Consider the following 24,966-nt stretch of genomic DNA (forward strand, 5'->3'; position numbering starts at 1 on the left):
AAATCACAACCATCACGACAAACCGTACAACTGAGCAGAATTTTGCAATGCAATGGGGGGGGGGGGTTTTAATATGCAAATTAGACGCATGCACATCCATGTCATCATACTGGCTATTTCAAAGAACGTCACTTGCAAAGCTGTGATACACGCGTGGCATGGAAACAGTATAACACACCCAGATAGAATGGGCCGAGTAAAATGTCCATCAACCAACCCACCCACTTACCCACCCACCAACAAAGCGAGCACAGGCCCGAGGCGCGTTTTCATGCCGCCGGGGGAAAAATAAGAAATGGTCTTCTGAAGATGAACAGCCCAAGGTGTCCGAATTTAAATTCACCACTTCTTCTCTGTACCATACACAACTACATGTCAAAAAATAGAGATACACATTCATAGTACTACTGCAAATTCCTAACTGATTGATTCACCACTTGATTTACCACCGGACTAACCTTCAAGTTTTGTTCAAAGTTGAAAAAAAAAGTTACTCACGTTGCGTTAACCTTCAATCCAATTCTACCAATGGACGAGTCATAGGTGATGTCATCGATGCTATAAATGATGGGCGGAGTATTGTCAATAATCAGAGGGGTGCTGTGACACACAGTGAGTGCCATTGGACCGCCAAACTCTACCTTGTTGAGAGCACGTACTGTGATGTAATATGCGCCATCTGTTGAGCAAGATAATTTGCATAACTCACTATTTGACCCATATTGTGGAAATGAGTCTGAAGTTTTAAACTTGATTGAGGAGTTAACAATAGGACTTCCTTTGGCATGTTTTGGGCTGAAGTTGAACATTAGTTTGTGAGACATTAATATAGCTGACTATTAACAATTACTATATTGTAAGAAGCAATTTTCTTGCACTTTCAATATCAAAATAATGCTTGCTTCAACGAAAAGTTTCATTTTGAACTCCCAAGCACAAAAATCTGGGGAGCATATGAAATATCTCTTTAAATATAAGTTTGTTTCAAATAAGAAAAGTGTATCACTGTGATTCAGTGATTGCAGTGTTGTTCAGTGTGATGTGTCATGGCCTAGGGGTTAAGAGCACCGCACCAGACTCATGCTCTGGTGTTTCAGAGGCAGCAGAATGTGGGTTCGAGCCCAGGTCTGGACACTTGTGCCCTTAAGCAAGGCACTTAACCATTATTGCATCGTCCTTTGGATGGGACGTAAAGCCGTGTGCCCCGTGTGTTGTGTAATGCAATGCACGTGAATGAACCAAGTAAAACTTATCGCTAAGAGAAGGGATTTGCCTCGGTGTTTCTGGCCTCCTGTTAAAACTCCCCTGTGGAGTATTTAGGAGACACTAACAACAATTATTGGCATTAACAAGAAGTCATTGATGGGTCTGTTGGGGATTATACTAATTTAGAACACTGGGACCTCTTGGGAAAATAGTTTCACTATACCACTCAAAACAGTCAATAGTTGTAGACTCATAGTAAATTAAACAATGCATAATACTTTGACTACTGATGAAGATTTACCTGGCAGATTGACAACCAGAACCTGGTGAGTCCACTCTGACTCATCAAACAGATGAGCATGAGGATCAACATAGAACACGCAATGGAACCCCTTGGGGAGATAGTTTCACTATACCACTCAAATAAGTGGTCAATAGTTGTAATATATGTGACCCGCTCCACAAAAATGAGTCTGTTGTGGCAAAACTGACATTTTGAGTTAACTACATTAATAAAATGGGAATGAAATAAGCTTTCATTTGGTATATCACGGACCTCTCTAGGGCGTTTGGTTGCACTGTTGTGCCTTTTTTAATTCTGTCAAGTTTTTGCAAAGCAAGAAATGTCTCAATGAAGAAAAAAGGGTTTAAAAATTACAAATACACTGTAACTAACCAAGAAAAGCACCAAAAATCATAAATTTGTTAGTCTTTTTCTTACAATATTTAAATTTCTGTGTAAGATATCTGAACTAAAACTATCAAACAAACAAAATAAAACAAAAACAAGAAATCCAAATTTTGAGCAAATTTTCACTGTTTCCATTTAAAAGTGGTGAAAGCTGGAATTCAAGCTATGCGACATCAGACTCATTTTTGCAGAGCGGGTCACATATCATGGTCAATTAAACAATGCATAATACTTAGATAATTGATGAAGATGTATTTGGCAGATTGACATTGACAACCAAACCCTGGTGGGTCCACTCTGACTCATCAAACAGATCAATATAGAATACGCAATGGAACCCCTTAGGGAAATAGTTTCACTACACAACTCAAAGCAGTCAATAGCTGTATTCCATCAAGGTCCACTAAAACAATGCATAATACTTTGACCATTGATGAAGATTTACCTGGCAGATTGACATTGACAACCAGTCCCTGGTGGGTCCACTCGGACTCATCAAACAGATGAGCATGAGGATCAATATGCATGCTGACATCATCATCACAGACAGCGTTACCAATGGACCAGGTGTAGCCATGGATACCAGTCTCATTGTCATGGATACCTTCCCAGTTGGCTGTAAAGAAATGAAAATGTTACACAGGATGTCAGTCAAGACAAGGTTCAGCTCTGGAGACATGTTTGGCAGGATAGTACAGTGGTTTTGTGACACTGTGAGCATGTAGGGCCAAATTTATTGACTCTGCTTAATTACTATGTGCGAAGAATCACTGCTAACTACGGCAGAAAATTCCGAACTCAAGGTTAGAGTAATTTATGGAGTAATTGGTTTGTACTCATGCCTGCATTCCATAACTAAGGATTCTTTGCTTAACCAGTTCGTGCCAGAGGCTGTGTATAACCGCAAAAAATTTCCAAAAGTCAACGACAGAGGCTGGAAAATATCTGTCAGCAAGCCACAGCCCCTGACCAAGGCTGGAAATATGACTCTGCAGCCCCAGGGTGATGGCTTCGACCTGCCTGGCATTGTCATCGAGTGAATATTAAACCTGAGCCTGTGTCCATTTTGTCAAAATAAACCCGACCTCAACTGGTAAATGGTTAACACAGAATTCTTTGGCTAGCACTCTAGCAAAGTATTGCGGTACATGTAGCATTCTATGGTTTGCAAGGCCGTAAAATAGAGCCTATGGTTATACCAAGAAAGCATAGGTACCATCCCTTTCTTATGAAGCTCCTTTCATGCTTAGTGGTCATAATGGTGTTGCTTCTGGTAAATATGAAATGGACACTTGATCCTCATAATAATTTAAAAAATTGTAAAATTACTGATGTAAAAACTATACACCAGGTTAAACTAAGACATAATATTAAGTCTGCCTTTTTTTGCTATGAGGCCCCATCCACCCCTTACCTGCCATGAAGGTATTGCTTCTTGTATACAGCATGTCAACAAGTTCCTCATGACCATTAAACACAGTCATAGAACCAGGACCATCAGTGATATAGCTGTAATTAAGCCACAAGATGATGAAGAACAGAGTAAATGTCACAAAACACAACTACGGGTACATTCATGACAAGACTCGCCTTCTTTGACGAGACATACACAAGACTGCACTGCCCAGATACAAGGTACAACTGAACATTCACATTTTGGAAGAGTTATCAGCCTGTCACTACATTATTATTAGTGAAGAATTTGAATGATTTTTCATGAAATGAAGTACCTTTAACAAGTCATTGCACAGTGGCACACAGAACAGGATTAGTCAATACTCAAAACTAAGACTATTTTAAAAAGTTTCAGGTAATTATGAATGTTTCAAATTTCATCTCTGGTATGCACTTTTGTCATACACAAAAGCACTTTACTGTTTTATATACGATTTAAGCCTTTGTCAGGTAAACTGAATTTATGTTACTGTTATTCAGCATAACTTTGTCGACATTTACTTTTTTTGCTTAGTGACATTTTTACTCTAAGCATCACATGAAGCAGTACCTACCGATGGTTATCCAACGGTGTGTCTTCAATGCATCGTCTCTCCCATTCCTCTGGTGTGAACTCCACACACGCTTCACGCACCACCTCATCCCTGGTCCCATTCACGATCAGCCCGGCTCTGGTGTCGTGAAGTCCGCTATGATGCCGACAGAGGAAATGATGTTCTCGTACCCCACATAGTTCAGGAGCTCTATGTTGAAGTAGTAGAGGTTGTTGTGGACGAGTTGGAGTGATTCGTGATTGAACTCTACAGCATGGCCAACACCAAGCCGCTCATAATGGGTGAAGAGTCCGGACTGAAATTAAAGAGAATTGTCAATGATAATATCCACAAAAAGAATACATATCCTCAACATGAGAAGGATGTGGTAGATTGTCCTTGTTCTTCTACCTTTGTAATCTGGGGTTACAGGCCTGCCCATGCTGCAAAAGGGACTGAAATGAACTGAACATGTAGTAAAACTGAGCCTGGGCCAACATGTGGATTGGGTTTTCAGTCCCTACCTGATTCCGTGGGTTCCCCAGACTATTCTTCTGGGGTTTTCCTCCCACCGCTAAAACTGTAATGTCTTCTCATCTTCTTCTCTCTACAGGTTTCTTCAGGCTTGCGAGCTTACAGTGCCTAGGGCGCTCTTGAGAAATCCTTGGTTTCATTACCAGAAATATAATAATAATAGCAATCCCCATCCAGTCGAACTCTAACACCGGGGTTTGTTGGAATCTGTTGGAGTAATGTACTAGTAAACTGATGTTACTTTACATGGGGTTCAAAGGCATACCACCGATAATCATAGTTCAACTGTTTTTGTGTACAGTTTACCATATGGTCTTGGAATTTGCAAGAGTGAGGAAGGTTCGTAGTAAATCACTCAAGGGGGTTAGGGTTAAGCAATATTTGGTTGAAGCTAAACTGCCTGTGAGGTCCATGGTTTCATTATCAGAACAAAACTGTAATAATAATCTCATCGCAGTCAGTCTATCGGATTGCTTGGAAGCAAAACAAGAAGCAATTAAAGAAAAGGAAACTGATACAAAATGAAAAGAACCAAACTTGCCAAAATATATGAAAAGCCACGATGATTTTAACACAATAATACTTGTACTACTCATTGGTCCATTATGTGTTCAACAGACTGAATTACTACACACAGGCAGGTACAAATGATTGTGTAACACTTTATTTTTACCTCATGAACTTCGACCCCATGACCCTCAATCTCCTCCAGCAGTTCACAGGTGAAGTCCCGATAGTCGTAGTTGATACTCAGACATTTGGTTTCTGGGAGGGCCAGGCAGTCCCGCGCACAGAAGTTGGGATTGCGATGGATGATGGTCGACGTTGGCTTGGAGATGAGGCGGCCTTTCTTGGCAGCGGTGAAGTAGTGAAAGTCATTGACTGTTTCAGGTGACAAGGGTAGGCACGTTTAATTTGAGAATGGAATTAGGAGGTGTCCAATGAAATTCACTTTTTAGAAACTCTTTATATAATAAGGAATGTGTTCTGGCTGGATTTGATAATAATAAGAAGCAACAGTGGCTCAAAACACTACTGTTACCATTTCCCTGCAGTTCTTTCAAATATTGCTCTTTGTATTTTATTCTCATTGTATGCTACAGTATCTTCCAGTGTTGTAGTCAGGTACTTTTTTCCGAGTACCGAGTACTGCCGAGTACTTAGGTTACCGAGTACGAGTGCTTGTACCTCCGAGTACGAGTACAAGTACTTCCAAGTACGAGGACTTGTATTCCGAGTGCAAGTACGAATATGAGTGCGAAGTACTTCTATTTCCGACTACGGTCATACGGCAAATGGTTCATTGTGCGTAATAGGCCCAGGCCCAGTCAGACCGATATACAGACCCACTCACGACTAGTTGTTAAATGTGTTTGTCCAGACGTGCCCATTTTTTTTTCAAGTACTGCTATTCGAGTACAAGTACCATCATTTCCAGTACGAGTACTTTGACAATCGAGTACGAGTACTCAACAACAAAAAATTACTTGAGTACGAGTACCGAGTACGAGTACTACAACACTGGTATCTTCTAACTTTCAAGGAAAAACCACAGCACAATTGACTTCACCCCACATTTCAATGCCATAGCACAAAACCTATTTTAGAGGAGTTGGTAAGCATCATAAATTCATATCCCCTGCATGTGGAAGGAAAGAATCAAATCTTGTAGATTCTGCTCACTTGAATATCCAAGGTGCTCCCTCTCAGTGATATCAATGGTATTCCATGATACAATCTGATCGCCCCAGATTTCAGAGCCTAACCCAACCCCTTCCTTCTGCATCAAGATGACGGAATCATCATACACCACGGCCGATGCGCGGAGTATGTACGGGTGACTGGTGGAGGTGAAGTCTGGCGTGATGCGACCCGTTGGCAAGGTGATGTCAAAGGTCGGCAGGCTGCAGGTAGCCGTGGAAGTGCCTCCACCGTTGTTCATGGCGTAAACAGTGAAGTAAAGAGGATGTCCTCCTAGAAGAATCTATAGACAGAAACAAAAACATTCAAGAAAAACGTTCAAACTTTAATACCCCAAAAATGTACACGTTTAATTTGTGTACAATTTACAATTTTTTGAGTACATTTATACTATTTTTTATTTTTAATTACTTTTTCCTATAGTAAAGTACAGAGGGCAAATAGCAAATCGCCATAGGAAACATAACAGTGTCCATCAAAGATTTTATGGCACAGCTGTCATTTGTTATATTGATTTTCCACTGCTTCATTACATCAAGTTTCAAAGATACATGTAGCATCCATATCATTTCCCTTCAAACCACAAGCATGTCACTCATTGAAGCCCATAATGGGCTTCCATTAATTTCCATTAATTAATTAACTGAAATGACTTAAATTGGAGGAGTAGTCAATCCATGTACTGGGTACACACTGCAAAAACTGTAGTGTTAATTTAACACCATTTGGTATCTATATAGGACAACACCAGTAAAATTTAACACCAGATGGTCCTATATAGACACTAATGGTGTAAATTTAACACTGCAAATTTGCCAACACGGTTGGTACTACATGATATCAGTATGCACTTTCATGCATGTCCACCAGCCATATACCACATGCACACACCAGTTACAGTCAGTAGAAAACACCCTAGGTGCTTTCATTATAAATACGAGCGATAAAAACTTGTAAAATAAACAACCGAAAAACATTTGTTTATTTCAGAATAGGAACCAAGTTTTTATTGTGTGAATTAAGTCGTTGAACCCTTTAATTTGGATCATGTTAGTGAAAATGTTGTCGTTATCATCTTTGGCCCAATGTTTTAAACTGGTTACCGATTCTTCCATTTATCATTGCAGCCAATGCAGTTATGGCAGCAGCAACCAGTGCTGACTTTGACGTTGAAGTGACGTTGAAGTGCTAGGTCTTCACATAGCTCTTAGGCAGTTCTTCACAACGCTTATAAACGTCTTTTGACATCCAAGTGTAGTTTAGAAGCATTTTGAGTAAGACAATTTGACAATATGGAATGCATTTTCTAAAAGTTTGGTAACGTTTGGTATTATTGTACAAATCTGCATGGAAGCTATGGGGATGTTTGGTATAGCCAAATGTTCAGTATAGTAGTGCTCATTATCCGCTCCGTTCACAAGTACCCCCTCACCGGCAAAGAAAGTACAGTTGGGGGTGACCGACCGACGCCATCTTGCCTGACTGCAATATTGCCGCGACGTGCCGCCGCACCACTGCGTGTACATAGTACAAATCCCCTGGTGTACGTGCGTCACACACAAGGAACGGTGCGCATCAACCAGCTAAATGTCCCGCCCATGGAACGGTGTTGCTAGGTAAAAGGGCGCCCTGTTTCATTGGTGCACGGAGCCCATAGCGACATTATACTAGATAAACATTTTTTTTCAATAAACATTCATGCAGAAAGTGTACTACTTTATAATCCAGACTACAAAATTGAGCAGATGACAACTATTGAATGAAGTTGACAAATATCAAATAATCTCAAAACAACATATTCCTACACCTATAACTATCCATACAAAATTCCAAGACATATGTCTCAGTCAATAAATCACGATTCAAGACCTTGGGCACAAACTTTCCCTTGACCTACGGTACTTCTTACTTGTGAAATGATAGCTGAGGGTCCACCAAACTCTGTCTTAGAGACCACATCGCTGCCTCCAGGTGCCGTCCCAACCTGATAGAAGAACGTCACCAAGCTCTTGTCATCAGCTGCTACCATCTCCAGCTGGAAGGCTGGCTCTGTGTAGTCTAATCCAGGAACCTGCTCAACACCACACAGATTGGTGCCTGCTGCACTCCTCCTAGTGGATCCAGAGGCGTCCTTCATGGGACAAAAATGTTAAAACAACTTTAGGCTAGGTTTACACTATGTTCCCGGCGGCCACAGCAATCAAGTTTCTGGCCACCGTGGACAAAACAGTATGGACGTGAGACAACGCCGGGGGACGGAATGGGCAAAAGTGACAGTCCGTGATTGCCGTGGATGCCGGGCCAGATTTTTAAACTGTCAAAAAATTTGCCACGGCAGTCACGGTGCGGATGAGAAACCTAGTAGGCCGTAGTAAAACGGGGTGAACGCAACAAAACGTGACAGTACGTGATAGGCCGTAACAAAACTTGGAGACGGTCCGTAGTGGGACGGGAGGCATGTGCATTCCCGGCTTCTCAACGGTCCTTCAAAGTTTTGTCACGTTCTGCCGCGTTTAGCGGGCGTTTTGTCACGGTTGCTGCAAGTTTTGCTTCGTTTCTCATGACAAGCTAGGGTGTACGGTAGCCAATTCGTCGCGTTCAATCACGGCAGGTCCAGATGTGTGACGGTTAACAGGCCCGGTGCGATGCGGCGCGTTGCGTTCTACTACGGTCTGATACGGCGAGCGCGGTCTGGGAGGGAGTATAAAAGCATACAATGATTGCAATTGCTTGGGAGGCCTTCTTTTCAGACCATGGGCACAAACTTGCTCCAAAGCTGCCCGGCGTACATGTTTCATCCGTAGAAAGCCTTGACAGAACGCGAAAAACGTGTCAGACTTTGATTAGAAAGTGAGGAACGTGAGGAACCCCAGAGGGACCCCATCAGAACGTGACAGGCCGGGAGGGAACGTACTGGCATCCGTGGTAGACCGCGGGCCGAACTGTAGTGCGCCTTTGAGCCTCCGGGACTCAGCAGCCCCTTTCCCCCACGGCCCATCACAGATACTGTGTTAGACCATGAGAAAACTTAGCAGAACCTAACAAAACTTGACTACGGAGAAAAAAAATTGCCAAAATCCCACGGCGCACTACGTTTCGGGCAAACGGGGCTGCCGTGACCGCCGGGAACATAGTGTAAACCTAGTCTTACTGAGTTTTGTAATAAAGAAGAATGAGTGTTGAGGCAATAAATTAAATACAGCGATGTAAAGTGAACTCTAACATTTATGCCTGGAATTTGAGGTACCAGTATACAGGTATATATGTACACATAACAATAAGCCTTATGCCTAACAGCCATCTTAGGAGGGAAATGCCTTTTTTTGCTAGGATACACAAATGAATGAATATTGTATGCATTCACTGTTACTGAACTGAAATAACAAAAGATGCCCTCTATGATGTCCGCTACGCATATTGCAGGAGGCTTACATCCCTGTAAATACTTGGAAGTACTTTGAACTTTTATTTTGAATAACTTTGAATGGAATTACTCATGCAAAGCTTCAAAAACATAATACGGGGACAAAGATGTTATTGTTTGAAGGAGAATCAGAGAAACCACGAACAGTTAGAATGTTTCAAGAGAGACACCGATGTTTCAAGAGTGACACCAATGTACAAACTGGAACAACTAAAGCATAGAAACAGTCTAGGAATGCCTGATGTTCCCATATAATAAGCTTGTACGTGCATGTGTATTTAACACATTAGTAACTGTACTACATTGTAATGGGATGAGCATATTCAATGATAAATTCATAAAAAAATAATAGTGCTTTAGGCATTTTTTGGCCACTACAGGGAGCAATAGACTTGGTGGTTTCTGGCAATACAGTGACTAAAGGGTTAAAGAGTCCATCATTTGCAGCTATCCAGAAAGTGACTGACGTAATTAGTGTTGAAAAACATACTTGGTTGAAAGATAGTAAGAAGACTAAACTCCCTGTGAAAGTATTCTTTCTGGCAAGCTGTCAATTTGAAGAAATCAGCAAAAGAAGGGCTTTCCAACGGTGCTTCTTAAGACGCACTGTAGGAAATTTAAATTAGTAGTTCGTTTTGTTTTTCGGCGAAGCGTGCGCAAGCGTTGACACGACGCACACGCGCGCGTGGTTGCTATAATTCGTCGGATCAGTAGGCGACATCGTGTAGCTGCAATCAGCTCAGTGAGAACGTGTATCGGATGCTGAATTCAGGCCCAATTCAAAACATGATTCAGCAACTTTTGATTTGAAATTGAGATCCTAGAATGCTGTTTTTCTCGGAATAGACAGCTAAAGCTGAGCTGAAACTTCATAAGGTTAGTTATGCAGTACCCTTCTTTAGATTTTGAACTCTTTTGTTGCTTCAAACGAACAAAATGCGCAAATAACAAATGATGGACTGTACCTTTAAAAACAGCCTGTTCCAGGCAGGACATCACAAGTCAATCACATGTCAAGCCACAAGTACGGACACAATTGAGAAGGGAATGCCTTTGGCCACAATTCACTTGAATAGGCTGTGACTTGACAATGATGGACTTCATTTATTTGTTATTGACATGTGAGTGACATGAGGAGTTGAGTACAACTCTGGACTTTTCAAAAGAGAACAGGAAGATCAAGGTTTTGAGTTGACCAAGAGGGAAGACCAAAAAAAATAGCACAGATGTAATAATAACTGTTTACCACTGGTGTTGAGTATGCTTCAATCTCCGGAGGTGATGTATCAGGCTGCTTGGTGTGAATATCAAATATATTTTTGTGTATAGTAGGAGCTGTGTAGCGCCATAGTTCCTTCTTGAACAGAGTTTTTCTTCCGAAGAAGGGGATTTTCAACGTCACCAAAGCTTTCAGGCGAATGACCAGAGGAATCATATCAATGTCCATCTTCAATCTGAAAATGTGAAGGAAGGAAGGAAGAAAAGGTTATTCTCAATATTTGTTCCTGTCTTCTTTGTTTAATTTCTTTAATCAGTTCGCACCGGATGACGTGTATATCCGCAAAGGCTTTGCGGCACTCGGAATGGATGACGGATAAACATGCAGGGAGCGAGGCCAGAAAATATCTGTACAAAAGTGCATCAGCGATAATTATATCAATTTCGACACCTGTAATATGTTCGGTGAATCCAAAACTGTTTATGATTGTTAATATCTGAAGCTTTCCCAAACCACAATGACCAAGTGTTTAGTGTCTTACCCTTCAACCACTTTTGCATGGGTTTGAAGTTAACCATTGCAGATATGTGGATCGGATTTTCAATCTCAGTCAGAACCACATGTGTTCCTACCATCATGTGAATGTGCAGAACGAGGAGACAGGTTTCATGTTTTACATGATAAGAATATATTGAATTGAATTGAATTTGATATCTTTCAAAAATCTAAGAACTTCTGTGATTTGCGTTTCCTCTACAGGACTTTTAAGGATTGCTTTCACTTTGTATTAATCCTAGATTTGATAAGCAGGGATAGGTAAATTATAAATCATTCTAAAAGAAGAGCTAGTGTTATCCGTCACTGACTTCTGTCAAACTCCAAATCTGTCCCCTTTTTACCCCTGGCCTTCCGTCAAACCCCCTAAACAAACATTCATACAATATTGGATGGCTTTGAGGGGCTATAAGAATTTATCTTCAGGTAAACTTGAATTCTCGATCCTGATTGGTCGATCCATAGCAACAAGCCCTGCTACATATAACCATGTAGCACGGCCTCGGTCCATACCGCACTCCGCGTATTGCGCTTTTCTAAGATGCGAGCGCCATTCCGTACAACACGCACGTGCAATAGGATAACTGCTAAAAAGTTGGTGTACAGCGTGCGTGTTCCATCTTTACTGTGCGTCAAGTTTGCTTGAAGATAAATTCGTTATCACGCTTGCGTTCGTGGAACACGGAATAATGTAGTGCATCTGTGCCCCACATACCACGAGGCCGAACACATTTTACATTATTCCGTGTTCCACTCGCGCTCGCGGGATAACTTATGATATTGCACGAGCTATAACAATACTGCACAAGTCGAAGACGAGTGCAATATTGTTATAGAGAGTGCAATATATTCTTGTATCCTTCAGGACACTGCCTTTATTTCTCAAATTTTGTTGAATTATTGCGCCGCTCGAAGCTAGTTGTGGCTGATGACAACAGTGCGCGTACACCTTGCTAGCACTGTGTCTGCGTTCTACTCCCTGTTTATTGGTCGACTGTGACTTTCTACGCTCTAGATTGTGCGGGAACCAGCGAAAATGCCCGGATTACTCCGATATCAATAACATTGCAGTCTCTGGGTACTTTATTGACAAAATATACATGTAGCAGTCATTCAGGTACTTTTTAACGGAAGCATACAATACGCTGATTATTTTTACCACTGGAAGCCTGATATAAATAATAATATATATCATCCTGAGGTCCGACAGGCGTGTTGGAATAATTTATCTGAATTTCCCATGGCTTATAAAGGATTTTTAAATTGCTAATTCCCACCTCACTTACCCAACATCCAGTGGGAACTTGGAGAAGAGAATCTCGGCCACAGTCGGGAAGCTAGTGTGTAGAATATCAGCAGTCAGTTGCATCTCACCATACAGGATGAATCCAATAGAAACAGTAGCCTGTGCATATGCACCCACCATAGGTGTTATGCCACCCTATAAGGATATCCAACACTTCAAATGAACTCCTTTGTGTCAAAGTAAAACTGTTCCTGGACATCTTGGAAGCAATTAGACGGAACTTGTTAATATGCTCAGCATGCTAGCACACGCTACACTGACCACAGTTTTGGGTCAGTACTAATGTAGGCTGTACAAAGGCAGGGTTTGACTTTAGCGGAAGCCTGCTTGCCAAATGCTATTCAAAACAGCGGCTCTTGTAAGACACCTAAGGTTATAGGCCTGTATACAAATGTGAAGTGAATTGGACTTTAAAGACAAATTTCCATAAGTTGAAATGTGTTCAACTTTTGCTAACAGCATTCAACACTTACCATGAAGACATGTTTCATATTCATGTTTGCATTTATGTCAATATGAACCACACCTCAACTTCTTTGGTTACATAGGACAGGAAACAAATGATCGTACACCAAAATTCGAGCTAAGCAGTGTAGGGGTAAGTTTGAAAATTATCAAGCTATTTTTGCCTGGAATTTAGGGGCATTAAGGACAAAGCAGTTCTCGAACCGCGCGTCTCTGACTTTGGTGTGTCCTCAGATGACCTTTGACCTTGGTATGTGGCCTTTGACATCATTAGCATATGAAGGTTGCCATGTTGCATCTATGACTCAAGTTTAGTTCCAGTTGGAATGTAACTTTTCAAATGAGACCAATTTTACATTTTCAGCCTGTTTTACAACTTGACCTCAGAAGACCTTTGACCTTGGTATGTGACCTTTGACATCAGTATCATATGAAGGTTGCCATGTTGCATCTACGACCAAAATTTGGTTCCAATTAGACTTCAACTTTTCGAATGAGACCAAAATACCACATACGTACATGTGGACGGACATACATAGTGATTACATGGTCTCTTTCCTGAACTTCGTTCAGGCGAGACAAAAAGTACATACATGGTGCCAATATGTTATTTACTATTTCAAAAGAAGCCTCAAGTTGTAGGAAGATGTTCATCCCTGATTGATATGAAATATTTTATTTATCTTTTCAAGTGTAATTTGGATCTAACGACAAGACCTTTGTAATAATGGACTGGGAATGAAATAGTTCTCAATTTTCTAATACTACCTGTGCTTTCATGGACACGAGGCCAACAGAGACTGGTATCTCCATGTCAAAGAATCCTCCTGCTTCAATGGCTGAAATAAGACAGAAAAGACATCAATAGTATGAGACAAATGTTAGCACTTCTACCATGAAATTCTACATGAATTTCATTCTTCAAATTTGTAAAAAGGCCCTTTTCCATGTTAATTCCATGTTGTAGAGTCAGTGTGTGTCAGCATATGCAGCACCACTCGGGGATCAATGATTGTCAAACAGAAAGATTGATACAAATACCGAAATAACCAGACTAGGTATGCCATGGGCCAAAATCTGCCTCACCAACCCACAGAGTTTGAGCGCCGTGCGACCTGCCACTTCCGAGAATAAGCCCAGACAAACGCCCAGACAAACATCCAAACAAACATCCGAACAGAGACTTGCATATTATTATATAGATATTAATTTTTGGCCCACTTGTGATCAGACAGATATTGTTGAAATAGTTGAAATAGCCAGTGTAACACAGCTAAGGCCAAAAAAAACCAGTCTCCGGTTTCTGGGGTTTTTTTTTTTGACTTTTTTTTCCTTCAAATGTCGGCTGATGACTGCAAATGGTGCCAGACTAAATTTACTCCAAAATATATGGGAGTCCAGAGAGGCTACATAAAACTTATACTCGATCGTAACCCATCTAAAAACACGTTAAAACTGTGCAGCAGCAGGATTCCAGTCAAACCAGTGAGTTTGGCGGTTTTGAGACATCATTTTACATTGAAAAAAAAACTTTTTCATTTTGCTGACGCGCATGGCTACGGCGACACGCGTGCATACCAGAAACCGGAGACTTTTTTTGGGGGGGGGGGCCTAATAATGAGATTTTTTTTAATATTCTTTCGAACTTGAGCTAGTTGGATAAGGACCTATAACTAGGTGACTTGGCTAGTCCAATCATGGTTGACTTGCTAGGTTTGGATCAAAATTCAAAGTCAAAATAATTAGTCAATCTTTGCTTAATCACGTCTCAAACATGCTCTATGATGGTACTTACTAAATTCTAGGTAGATGAATCCACCGATTGGTATGCCCCAGCTAGCTTGCAAAAACTTAGCATGTCTTCTTGGGAAAGGAATTGTCCCACTCAGAACGACATCAAATTGCTGAAACTTGTCATCTGCCTTGCCATTGATGATGACATCAATGAACTCCTCAATCTTCCAATGAAATGAAAAATAGGATTGCAAAATAAGGGTTTCAACTTGCTGGACCTAGCTAAGAATCAAAGCTCACAACAGCAACAAGTTATAGGCAAACTGGAAGGAATTTTGGCTTTTGTGTAGGTGTGCAACCTATGACTTAAGATTATGTGCTTTACGAGTTAGCACAGAACTTTCAATGCTAAGCAAAAGTAAACCACAGAAGTATTTTTAAATGAAAGTTTTAGCCAATAATGATTCATGCAGTTTACAGACACTAAACAAAGAGACATGAACTGTAACCTTAACTCCCTACTGTCTTTTACTAAGGACTGGACCAAATCCGCCAAAATCCATCACTGACCCTGCTTCACATAATGCATTAGGACCAAATCCGCTGAAATCCACCACAAGACCACTACTACTTGGTACTCATGGCTCGCCTACCAATATCCCCCAAAATGGGGAATTGTTTTTGATGAATTTGGGAAGGTTACAAGCAATTCCACGGTTAGTCACGTTACATTTTCGTAACGTGAGTAACCAATTCTGTGCGTCTTGTTTATCATACATAACACATTTTTCTGGATGTCATCTTTGGTGCTTAGGTAGGTCTAGGTCTACTCTATCTACCATGGGGATAACAGTTATTAAACCTTTTCAGTAAGGTAATTACAGTAACCGTGGAATTGCCCTTATGGTTTTAACTTACAAAGGTCCTAAAGAGAGCACGTAGGTCCTTCATCAACTGAACCACAGTGAATGGGTCGATATTCTGAAGATCCAGCATTGCTTCTAACTCCCCTATGGTCATGTTGGCAATACGTCGGCCAAGAGCATCCAAACCTTTCTCTGTTGGAGGTCAGTGAGTCAACAAAATTAATCCAAATTATGTAGCATAGGCGGAAGTGTCTACTAGTAAGGATGTGAAAAAAACTCCCAATAATCTACATCCCTTAAAGCTTTATTACATACTATCACAAGACATTTCAATGTATAACCTGCACTCCAATACTGCAATAACTTTAAATAAATATACTCTTGTGAAAAAACTCTGTAATGATAACCCACAACTGGTTTTGATGAGCAATGGCTGACCATCCAATTGGAACCTCTTAAATGTTCTGAGTAAAAATTCACACCTTATAATCAGTACGTCAATATTTCAAAGGAAACATGGTAAAAACCCGTGAAATTTCAATCTGTACTTTAATAATTATCATTTTTTTCTAATACTAATCAATCTGAATAGCAGGGATGTATCAATGTGATGTATGGCATTATCATCATCATCAGTCTCCAAATCCAACTATGGGACATTGAGCCACCCACGCCAACCGATCAGTCGAGATGAGCCACAGGGCAGGGGCTGACAGAGCATGGTCAGCCTCAAGCTGTCGCACCCAGGTATTTCGGGGTCGGCCGCGTGGTCGTGACCCGAACCAGGATCAAGCTTGACTCCTGTAGAGGCATCAACAGCCAGCTTGAGGTTAGCGTGTGCTGGGGTGTTGATAGGGAGTCGACGAATGTAACCAAAGATGGAGTGACGCCATGATGATATGATGGAGCGATGATACGTATGGCATTATGGGACAAACTATAGTCCTTTAAATGCAGTTACAAGAAAAAATGTTTTGGCAACAAGCTGAGTCTCTGTGAAGTTTCTTGTGGAGGGAAAATCTCAGTTTGGTAAACTAGAAATGCATGTTACTTTTTTGAGGGTAGATCTCCTATGACTGAAATATACATACGTGTTAATCCTCCACCAATGATGACATCGCCCTGCCATGTGCCCGAGTCAGCGCCAGGACTAAGACTAAGGTCAAACAAGCTAGCTCCCCCTGAAACAAAACAAGCACACCACTTGCACTGTATATCATTAAAAGTGCTGCCATGAGTGGAATTGAACCTGTAACCTTCCAAGCGGATGTCATACATCTTAATAGGATTTACCAAACTTCGGGTTCATTGCCTGCTTCAGCTTCATCTCAGTTTGGAGAATCATTTTAAAGCTCTTCATGTCTAAACCAAATGGAAATGGTCTTAACTGTGGTCTCATAGGACTTGATGTTGCTTGGGCACAACATGGATACATACTGAGCTGAATCTCCAAAGTCAGGGGTCTAAAATCTCCTGAAGCAAAACTGGAGACAAAGCCCGAGGTTAACAGATGAACCCCATATAATAAGGGAATAAATGTGTGCTTTGGAGGCTTTAAACACTTTGTTTAAGACCGGTTGGAGTTTGGATGCTGATAATTACCCAAGACGAAGTTTGGATGCTGATAATAGCCCGAGCCAAAGGCGAGGGTAATTATCAGCATCCAAATTCAACTTGTCTTAAATGTAGTGTTTAATACCGACCAAGAACATTACCCTTTTTGGTAAAAAAAAAATCAAACCTTTCCAGTCCAAAATTCAAAACAAGTCAAAAATTATAAATTTTCAACGAATTCGATCAACAAACCTCCCCTCTGGCTATACAATGGCAAGGCCCTCTCGTAAACAACTCCTTATCAGGAGATTGATGCGTACGTCGCGCATACTGCGTGATGTGGCACACAACCAGGGTTCGAAATTAGCGGAAACCCGCTAGCCAAATGCTAGTCAAAACAGGGGCGGGCTAGTCAAACTATTCCTAAGTAGCCAGGCTGGCGAGTCAAAAAATTATTGGGATACGACAAAGATGGAAGGATAGGAAGATAAAATACAACATGCGGCTAGTGAAAATGCCCGCGGGCTAGTTAACGGTCTGTTTCAGTAGCCCGGCTGGATAGTGAAAAAAAAAGTTAAGGTCGAACCCTGTACACAACGCAGATGTACCGGTGTAGTGTGAATTTAGGACCATGAAATACTGACTCACTGATGCGTATGTGTGTGTTGCGTATGCCTACGTGAGGATTGTGAGGGTTCAACGAATAAAACGGTGCTGGCACCGGATTTAATAGGAGTCAAAATTTCTTGTGACACTGGAAAAATGTTTTAGCCCAGCCAGCCATGTCTTTATCAACCGTTTATGTCTTTATCATGATGGGCTCTCAACCCATAGGAATGGGTAAAATGTCTTAGGTATTTATGAATACATCTTTATCAATCACTAGTCCATTCATCTTGTAGCATTACCTGTAGTCACTGAGAGTGACAGGTCCCTTCTCCTTCTCCTGGTAACTGGAGTTTCATCTTCATCACCAAAGATGAAAAGACCCATGGAGCGACGGCTTGCTGTACCTGATTCAGCAATCCCTGTAACAATGACAAAGCTCGACTGAAATATCCATACATACCTCAGACAGTTGGACCATCAGCTTAATCATCAGTAATACAAACCTCAAGTTTACAACTGCTTCATCGCACTTTTATCCCCCATATGAGCTCCGTACATAGACAGATTTGGAAAGATCAAAAGTGGAGGATATTGAATGCATAGCTACCATACTCCTCGTGCTCACAAAAAGAAGATACAGCTTGTCCCTCAAAGAACCTAACAGTCGAAAACCAATTAATAAAGTTATATTTGGATGTGAGTTTTGGAATATTTTCAAATTACCGCTTAAAGTCAGATAACCAATCTACCATACAAACTTTATTGTATTCAAATCGATGCATTGGAACAAACCCTATGCTTCACTGAACTCAAGGGTTGAAAATCATCTTGGGCCTCTTTCCTTGAAATTGAGAAAGCACAGTTAGAGAAACACACAAAGGAGGGGTCAAAAGTGTCAGTGCGGCTTATCAGTATATCATTTGGACAAAGGGTGGTTTTTTTCCCAGAAGACCAGGAGATATAAATAGAAAAAGTGGCCCAAGCAGTTTTTCAAGTCCCGTATTGTGATTGCTGTATCTTTTGAACAAAACATCCAAATGAAACCAACTAATAAGCATTTGGAAGACCAAGCAATACATTAGACATGATTTTAGATACTACCCCACTTTTCTAAAAACATGCCCGATTCGACTGTAAGTTTTTTCATGGGACAACCTGTATATAGGTTTGAGTATACTCGGAATAAAATTAATCATTCTTCCTTCGCATCATACACTCGGAAACCAGTACGTACACACACTGTGCCTCACCCAAGGAGCTCTCACGAATGGTCCAAAAGCACCATCTATTTTTTATACATGGAGTCCATTGAAACAAACACATTTTCCCATATATGTCTCGTATTCATACCCCTGCTGTCAGGCAAGACTCTAGGAATGCAATCAGGTTCTCACTTTTGCTCCCTCTCATAAAGACTATTTGAGAAGATACCAAAATTGCAGCAGTAATAGTGATGGGCAAAACCTTCAACTCAAATAAGTTAGGTTCCTCTTTAGGACCCCTCTGAGCTCAACACTTGGTTATTAAAACTAACGTTTGTAGCTTTATCCTCAATTAATTTCAGACTAATAAGAAGCATGTAACTCACTGGGCTTGACAGCTTTCTCCGGCTGCAGCTTAGTCATGGCATTGTCCTCTGCTGAATACGAGGTGGAGCCTCCACTAAGAATGGTCTTAAAGTAGGCCCTGGCCTTGTCTATAGGATTAGCTGTCAGGTCTTCTGTGCTGTCCAGTTCCTCAGCAGACTCACTAAAATTACATGGAGTACACCAAAGAAATAAGTAAACAAGAAAGATATTTAATGGACTCTTGAATACATCCAAATCAGGCCATGGGTTTGAGATGTGATGGTGAAAGGCTTTCAAGTAGAAGTAGGTAAAGAACCTACAAAGCTGAAACCACCTTATCAAAAATTGCCTAAAACTTCACTGAAATGACATCCTTTACCTTGTGAACAGTGGCGTACGCAGGATTTTTTCAAGGGGGGTGTTTCAAAATTGGACGTCATCATTTATGACGCTAGAAATGAAGATGGTAAATTGTGTTGGCGCCAGAAATAAAAGATAGTATCAGTGGGCTAAACTTAACGCTAAAATAAAAGTCGGGAGTTTGTGTTGGCGCCAGAAATAAAAGAGGGTATATTTGGACGGGTTAAACTCGAAGGGCCGGGAACCCACGACCATCAGTTATCTTTTTGAGCTAAAACATAGTAAATAAAACAAAAACAAAAAAAAAAACATGTTCTGTGGTCTTTAGAGTATACGATGAACATATGAGTAAAGGGGTCAATGTGGGCAGTCCCCTCCCTCAACAGCATTTTATCAAAAAAAGAAGAAATTCAAGAAAAAAAGTGACACGGGCTGCGGAAGTGCTAGGATCTGTTCTTGTAATTGGCTAAAATTACTCAGCTTCGTCCCCTGGATCTCATGATTCTCATCCGTTGGGAATCTTTGTGTAAACCGCCCCTACCCCTAAGGCCAAACTCCAGATACAGGATACATATGCGCTCTGGTCACAGGGGCGGATTCAGACTGCCATTTGCCGGGGGGGGGGGGCTAGAATTGTAATGAAGGGTCCAGGACCTGCGAGCGCGCAGCGCGAAGCCCTTATGGCGTGGGGTCCGGGGCCCGCTTAAGGGCCCCGGAAAAATTTGCATTTCAGATGCTCTGTGGTGCAATCTGAGGCGATTCCTGGCCACTTCCACCATTCAGAAAACGTTTTAAACATCGAAAATTCCATTAAAATTTGTTATTTTTTTTGTTCTTTATAAAGTTTCTTATGTACTCAAAGTTGAGAACCATGTTCCTCTCCGTATTTTTTCACAATTTTCTAATTTGGAAAGGGATTTAGGCCACTTGTAGTCCGCGCCTCAGCCATTCGTTGCTGAAGGTACAAATAAGGTGGTGGCACCGCTAGGGTGAAATTATAGCATAGAGGGAATTTGGCCGGAGGACTAATGCGGGCGCGGAGCGCGAAGCACTTACGGCGTGGGTTCCGGGGCCCGCTCAAGGGCCCCGGGAAATTTTGGATCGTAGATGCTCTGTGGTGCAATCTGAGGCGTTTTCTGGCCACTTTCCCCTGATTTTTTTGGCAGAAGTTTTTTAAATTATGAGGGGATATTTTGTTTCATTTGTTTCAAATACATATAGGCCTATATACTCTTGCTCTTATAAAGCGTATTCTGTATTCAAAGCTTAAAGTTGAGAACATGCCCATAATTTGTAATTGTTCCGCGCTCGGTCACATAACTCTCTTTTCCCTCCATATTTTTACATGGCAAAGGGGGGTGTTTAACAGCCAAAACACCCCCCCTGCGTACGCGCCTGCTTGTGAATGACTGTTATTCTTGAGTTTGTTACATTATCAAGGCCATTTCTTGAAAATCTTAATTTTTAATATAAAATTTGAAACTTTTCAAAAATAAGAGACTTAAATACTAATCACCTGCCAACAACAATAATTAGTCCACATATCGCCCTAAACCACCCTGCCTGTTACTCCCTCTGCCGCAAAATGAAAAAAAAACTTCCCAGCACTTTGCAACAGATGGATACATCAGGGAATTAATACAATGTAATACAGTGTAATAAAAGTTATAATGGGCTATTTAAAGCCATCTAAAAGTGTTTGTCTTAACCCATGTCAGAGTACAAGATTGCAGAGAGATAGTGAAGGTAATGACCAAATTATTGTTCAAAAGTTTACTTGGTTTAAATATAGTAATGGCACTAAACTCCCTGTGAATGTATTCCTTCTGCCATTCTGTCATTTTGAAGACAACAATAAAAGAAGGTCATTTCCAAAGATGTGTCAAGTGATCACACATTTTTGGAAATTTCCATTTGGGCGAATCCACCAATCGTTCAAAATATACAATGTAACTTGGCAACTTTTGAATTGAAATCGAGATCCCATAATATTGTCTTCTCAGCATATACAGCATTCACAGAGGTAACATTTCATCAGTTAGTTCTTACGCACCCGCCATTCGATTTCGAGCACTGTAGTTGCTTCAAAGGATCTACTCTACCTTTAACCTTACACGTACTCTCATGGGATGTGTCATTTTGTCTGACAGTTTTGAAATGAAAGAGCTTAGTCTGGATTAAACTTTGGGTTTTAAGTCCACTCACAGGTCGTCCACACTTCTTCTCTTTCTCCTTGTGCTGCTGCCTCCTCCTTGATCAGCACAATGAGATCCTGAGAACATTGCATCTCTGAGAATGACGATGGGTTCATCACACGCACCCTGCCAGCACAAGCTGATGTCTAGATCCACGTCATAGACAGTATTGTGGGGGCGCTCTACATCATACCTACATGCACATAGACAATTGTCGAGGAAATTTCAAGTTACATGTAGCATGGAATCCAAGGCCCCAGGTTTTCTTTTTGTGGTGAAAAAAAAAACACCCCAAAAGGTCCGTAATGTCATACAAAAGCTTAGCTTTAGGAGCTTCAGATTAGCTGCTAATTTGAAATGCATTGAAAGAATATTTATTGCTGAGATCACAACAGTTGAGTATTGCATCATTAAGGATTCTTTGTTTTTGCATATGCTGTTGTCATGCATATATATACATTACAGTGTGTCAGCAATGAAGTCTGTCACTCATGCAGCAGGTGTGAAAAAGTTTTTATTTTCAAACGAACTAGAATCCTAGATCCTGATTGGTCGATCCATGGCAAGAGTAGTGTAAAATTATCCTCATACCATGGTAAATATAGCACTCTGTGTATCGAACTATTCCAAGATGCACGTGTACATGTATGGCTTTACGATGGAGGACAGACACACAATGGGAGAACAAAAGAGCCTTTCAGTCCTCGAGCGATGGGTCTTTTACTGAAAACGGTCCTCGATCATATGGTTATGTGCTTAGTCTATGGGAGAGTGTTATATGTGACCGGCTTCACAAAAAAGGGTATTAAGTAGCACTGAGCATTATTGGGTAATGGCCCGCTCAACACTGAGAGGGTGAAAATTTCGTCAAATGTGATTTTAATTTTTTGGTCATGAATGACACCTTAAAGACATACAGTGTCAGGTTTCATTCTCAGAAATGTTGATTTTGATGAACAAAATGGAAAACAACCAGTTTGTGTGCATCGTTCTGTTGTTCTACAACAAAGCCAGCTATTTCAAAGCCTGTTTTCTCAGTTGTGTAATTTGAGCTCCAAGGAAGTAATTAATATGCGAATGTGTCATATCTCCAGGATGGGAGGGGTATGGAGCTCTGTTATATACGAAATGAAAGCTTATATTGTGGGTTTTCCAACCATGTATATAACTCAATATAACCTTTTTGCGACATAATACTCTTTTTTGTGGAGCTGGTCACATATTACAGGGACAAAGGGAAACACAAAGCATTGTCCTAGGGCATATAGAAATTCACAACTGTGTGTTTGCATGTGTGTAACTGGATGACCACTGAAAAGTGATTACAGCATGCAGGTTGCATCTCTACTGTGTATCATGTTTGCTTCAAGATATATTTGTAATCCCAACCAGCCTTAGGCTTGTGGGCCACAGACGTATTACATTATTCTGTGTCCCACTAGCGCTCGTGTGATAAAAATAATCAATCTTTAAACTCTAACACTACATCACAAATCAAGTTTGTACAAAGAGCACAGGTGAGCGAAACCTAGCTTTTGAGCAGCTGCTGCAGAGACACATCTGTTGAATCTAAATGTAATCTGTTACCATGCACACAGACCAACTCCCATTTTCAAGCTTGTGATTCCCTTAAAAAAGGCTAATCTTATCTCAAGCATTTTGACACTCAGGTCTGCCATGAATGTTGCAACTGTGTACAGACAACTCCCCATCTTCATTGCACGTATACCTGCCTTCTTTTACAAAACCTAGGGATGATTGACCTTACCTGATCTTCAGAACTCCCAGGTTTTTCTCAAAGGAATGAGCTGGGGAGAAAAGAAACAAAATAACCATAAAGCTAGTCATAAAATTCTAGCAGGGATCTCAAACCAATATGCAAGTTCCGGCTGAAAGATTCTCTTTGGAAAAAGTTCACTTTGAACAGAAACAACATTGGGAACACTTGCATATATCCAACTAAAATAATAACAGACTCAGAGTCAATGCATGCAGGTTGAAAGTGTTGGAATGTTAAGGGAGCAACAGAAGTGCCAGGAATATTTCCCAAAAAGGACAACAACAGGCAGACAGGAGAAATACCTCTGTCTTGAATACCGTATTTTCATTGGCCTAAAACAATCACGTGTTAAGTCATGGCACACTTCCTGTGGGATATCCCACACGGAGCTATGACTTTGTACGTACGTTACGTATTGTGTGAAACGCTCGTATCGTTGGTGCCACGCTATTTTCACCGTGTTTTCACACATGAGTGGGAGCAGTGAACTAGCAGACGATCAGCTGTTTCGAGCACGCAACATGCATGTGAATTGATGTTTGATCGTCATGCAGCAGCGTATCCAGCTTTTGATGTCGGGGGGGGGGGGGGGGGGGGGCAACCGCACATCTGCGCCGAAATGTAGACATGTTTTTTTCTCCGGACACTTGCCCTCCGTAAAATAAAAAAGCTGGGGGGGGGGGGGGCTGATACCCATCTTCCAAATGGGGGCGCTCTTCAAAACTTACCATTATTATGTATACTATATTATTATATGGACAATTTCACGGCGCATTGTAATGGTTGCTGAGCGGGTTTTCTTTGGTGGGATTGATGTCAGAAGAACTCTATAAACACTTCAAATCATTGCTGACAAAAAAAATTGTCAAAAAAATCCGCCGGGGGGGGGGGCAAAGTGTCCCCCCTGCCCCCCCCCCCCCCCCCCTACTGGATACGCCACTGTCGTCGTGATTGTTGTGTTTACTGCTGTCCGCTTTCGTGATTTTTAACAAAAAATACAAAGAATCCAAGACAGAGGTATTCGCCTCGGGTGCTATGCGCCCCTCAGGTGTTCAAAACGACAACAACAAAAATTCAAAAAAATCACAGCAGTCAACTATTGTTAAACGTTTCCAGCAGGATATTCATAGGAAATCAGTGGGCGATCATAAATATCACTGTTTCAATTAATATATAATCAGTGTTTGCTAAACTATTAGTTACCACTCATT

At 41.1% G+C, this 24,966-nt stretch overlaps 1 protein-coding gene across 1 annotated transcript in view; it reads right to left on the reverse strand.

Annotated features, from left to right (window-relative positions):
• The window catches only part of LOC119729086, a 195,881-nt gene that overhangs the window by 67,536 nt on the left and 103,379 nt on the right, over positions 1-24,966 (reverse strand). Inside the window, 18 exon segments of the mRNA XM_038201595.1 lie at positions 499-679; positions 2,343-2,513; positions 3,312-3,406; positions 3,907-4,015; positions 4,018-4,201; positions 5,093-5,301; positions 6,103-6,403; positions 8,030-8,251; positions 10,791-10,998; positions 12,605-12,759; positions 13,858-13,928; positions 14,885-15,047; positions 15,742-15,881; positions 16,781-16,870; positions 18,152-18,271; positions 19,441-19,601; positions 21,986-22,168; positions 23,744-23,783. Of these exon segments, the coding sequence (XP_038057523.1) occupies positions 499-679; positions 2,343-2,513; positions 3,312-3,406; positions 3,907-4,015; positions 4,018-4,201; positions 5,093-5,301; positions 6,103-6,403; positions 8,030-8,251; positions 10,791-10,998; positions 12,605-12,759; positions 13,858-13,928; positions 14,885-15,047; positions 15,742-15,881; positions 16,781-16,870; positions 18,152-18,271; positions 19,441-19,601; positions 21,986-22,168; positions 23,744-23,783 (2,803 nt within the window).

This window comes from Patiria miniata, unplaced genomic scaffold, assembly GCF_015706575.1.
Source record: "Patiria miniata isolate m_02_andy unplaced genomic scaffold, ASM1570657v1 HiC_scaffold_1, whole genome shotgun sequence".
Taxonomy (NCBI): domain Eukaryota; kingdom Metazoa; phylum Echinodermata; class Asteroidea; order Valvatida; family Asterinidae; genus Patiria; species Patiria miniata.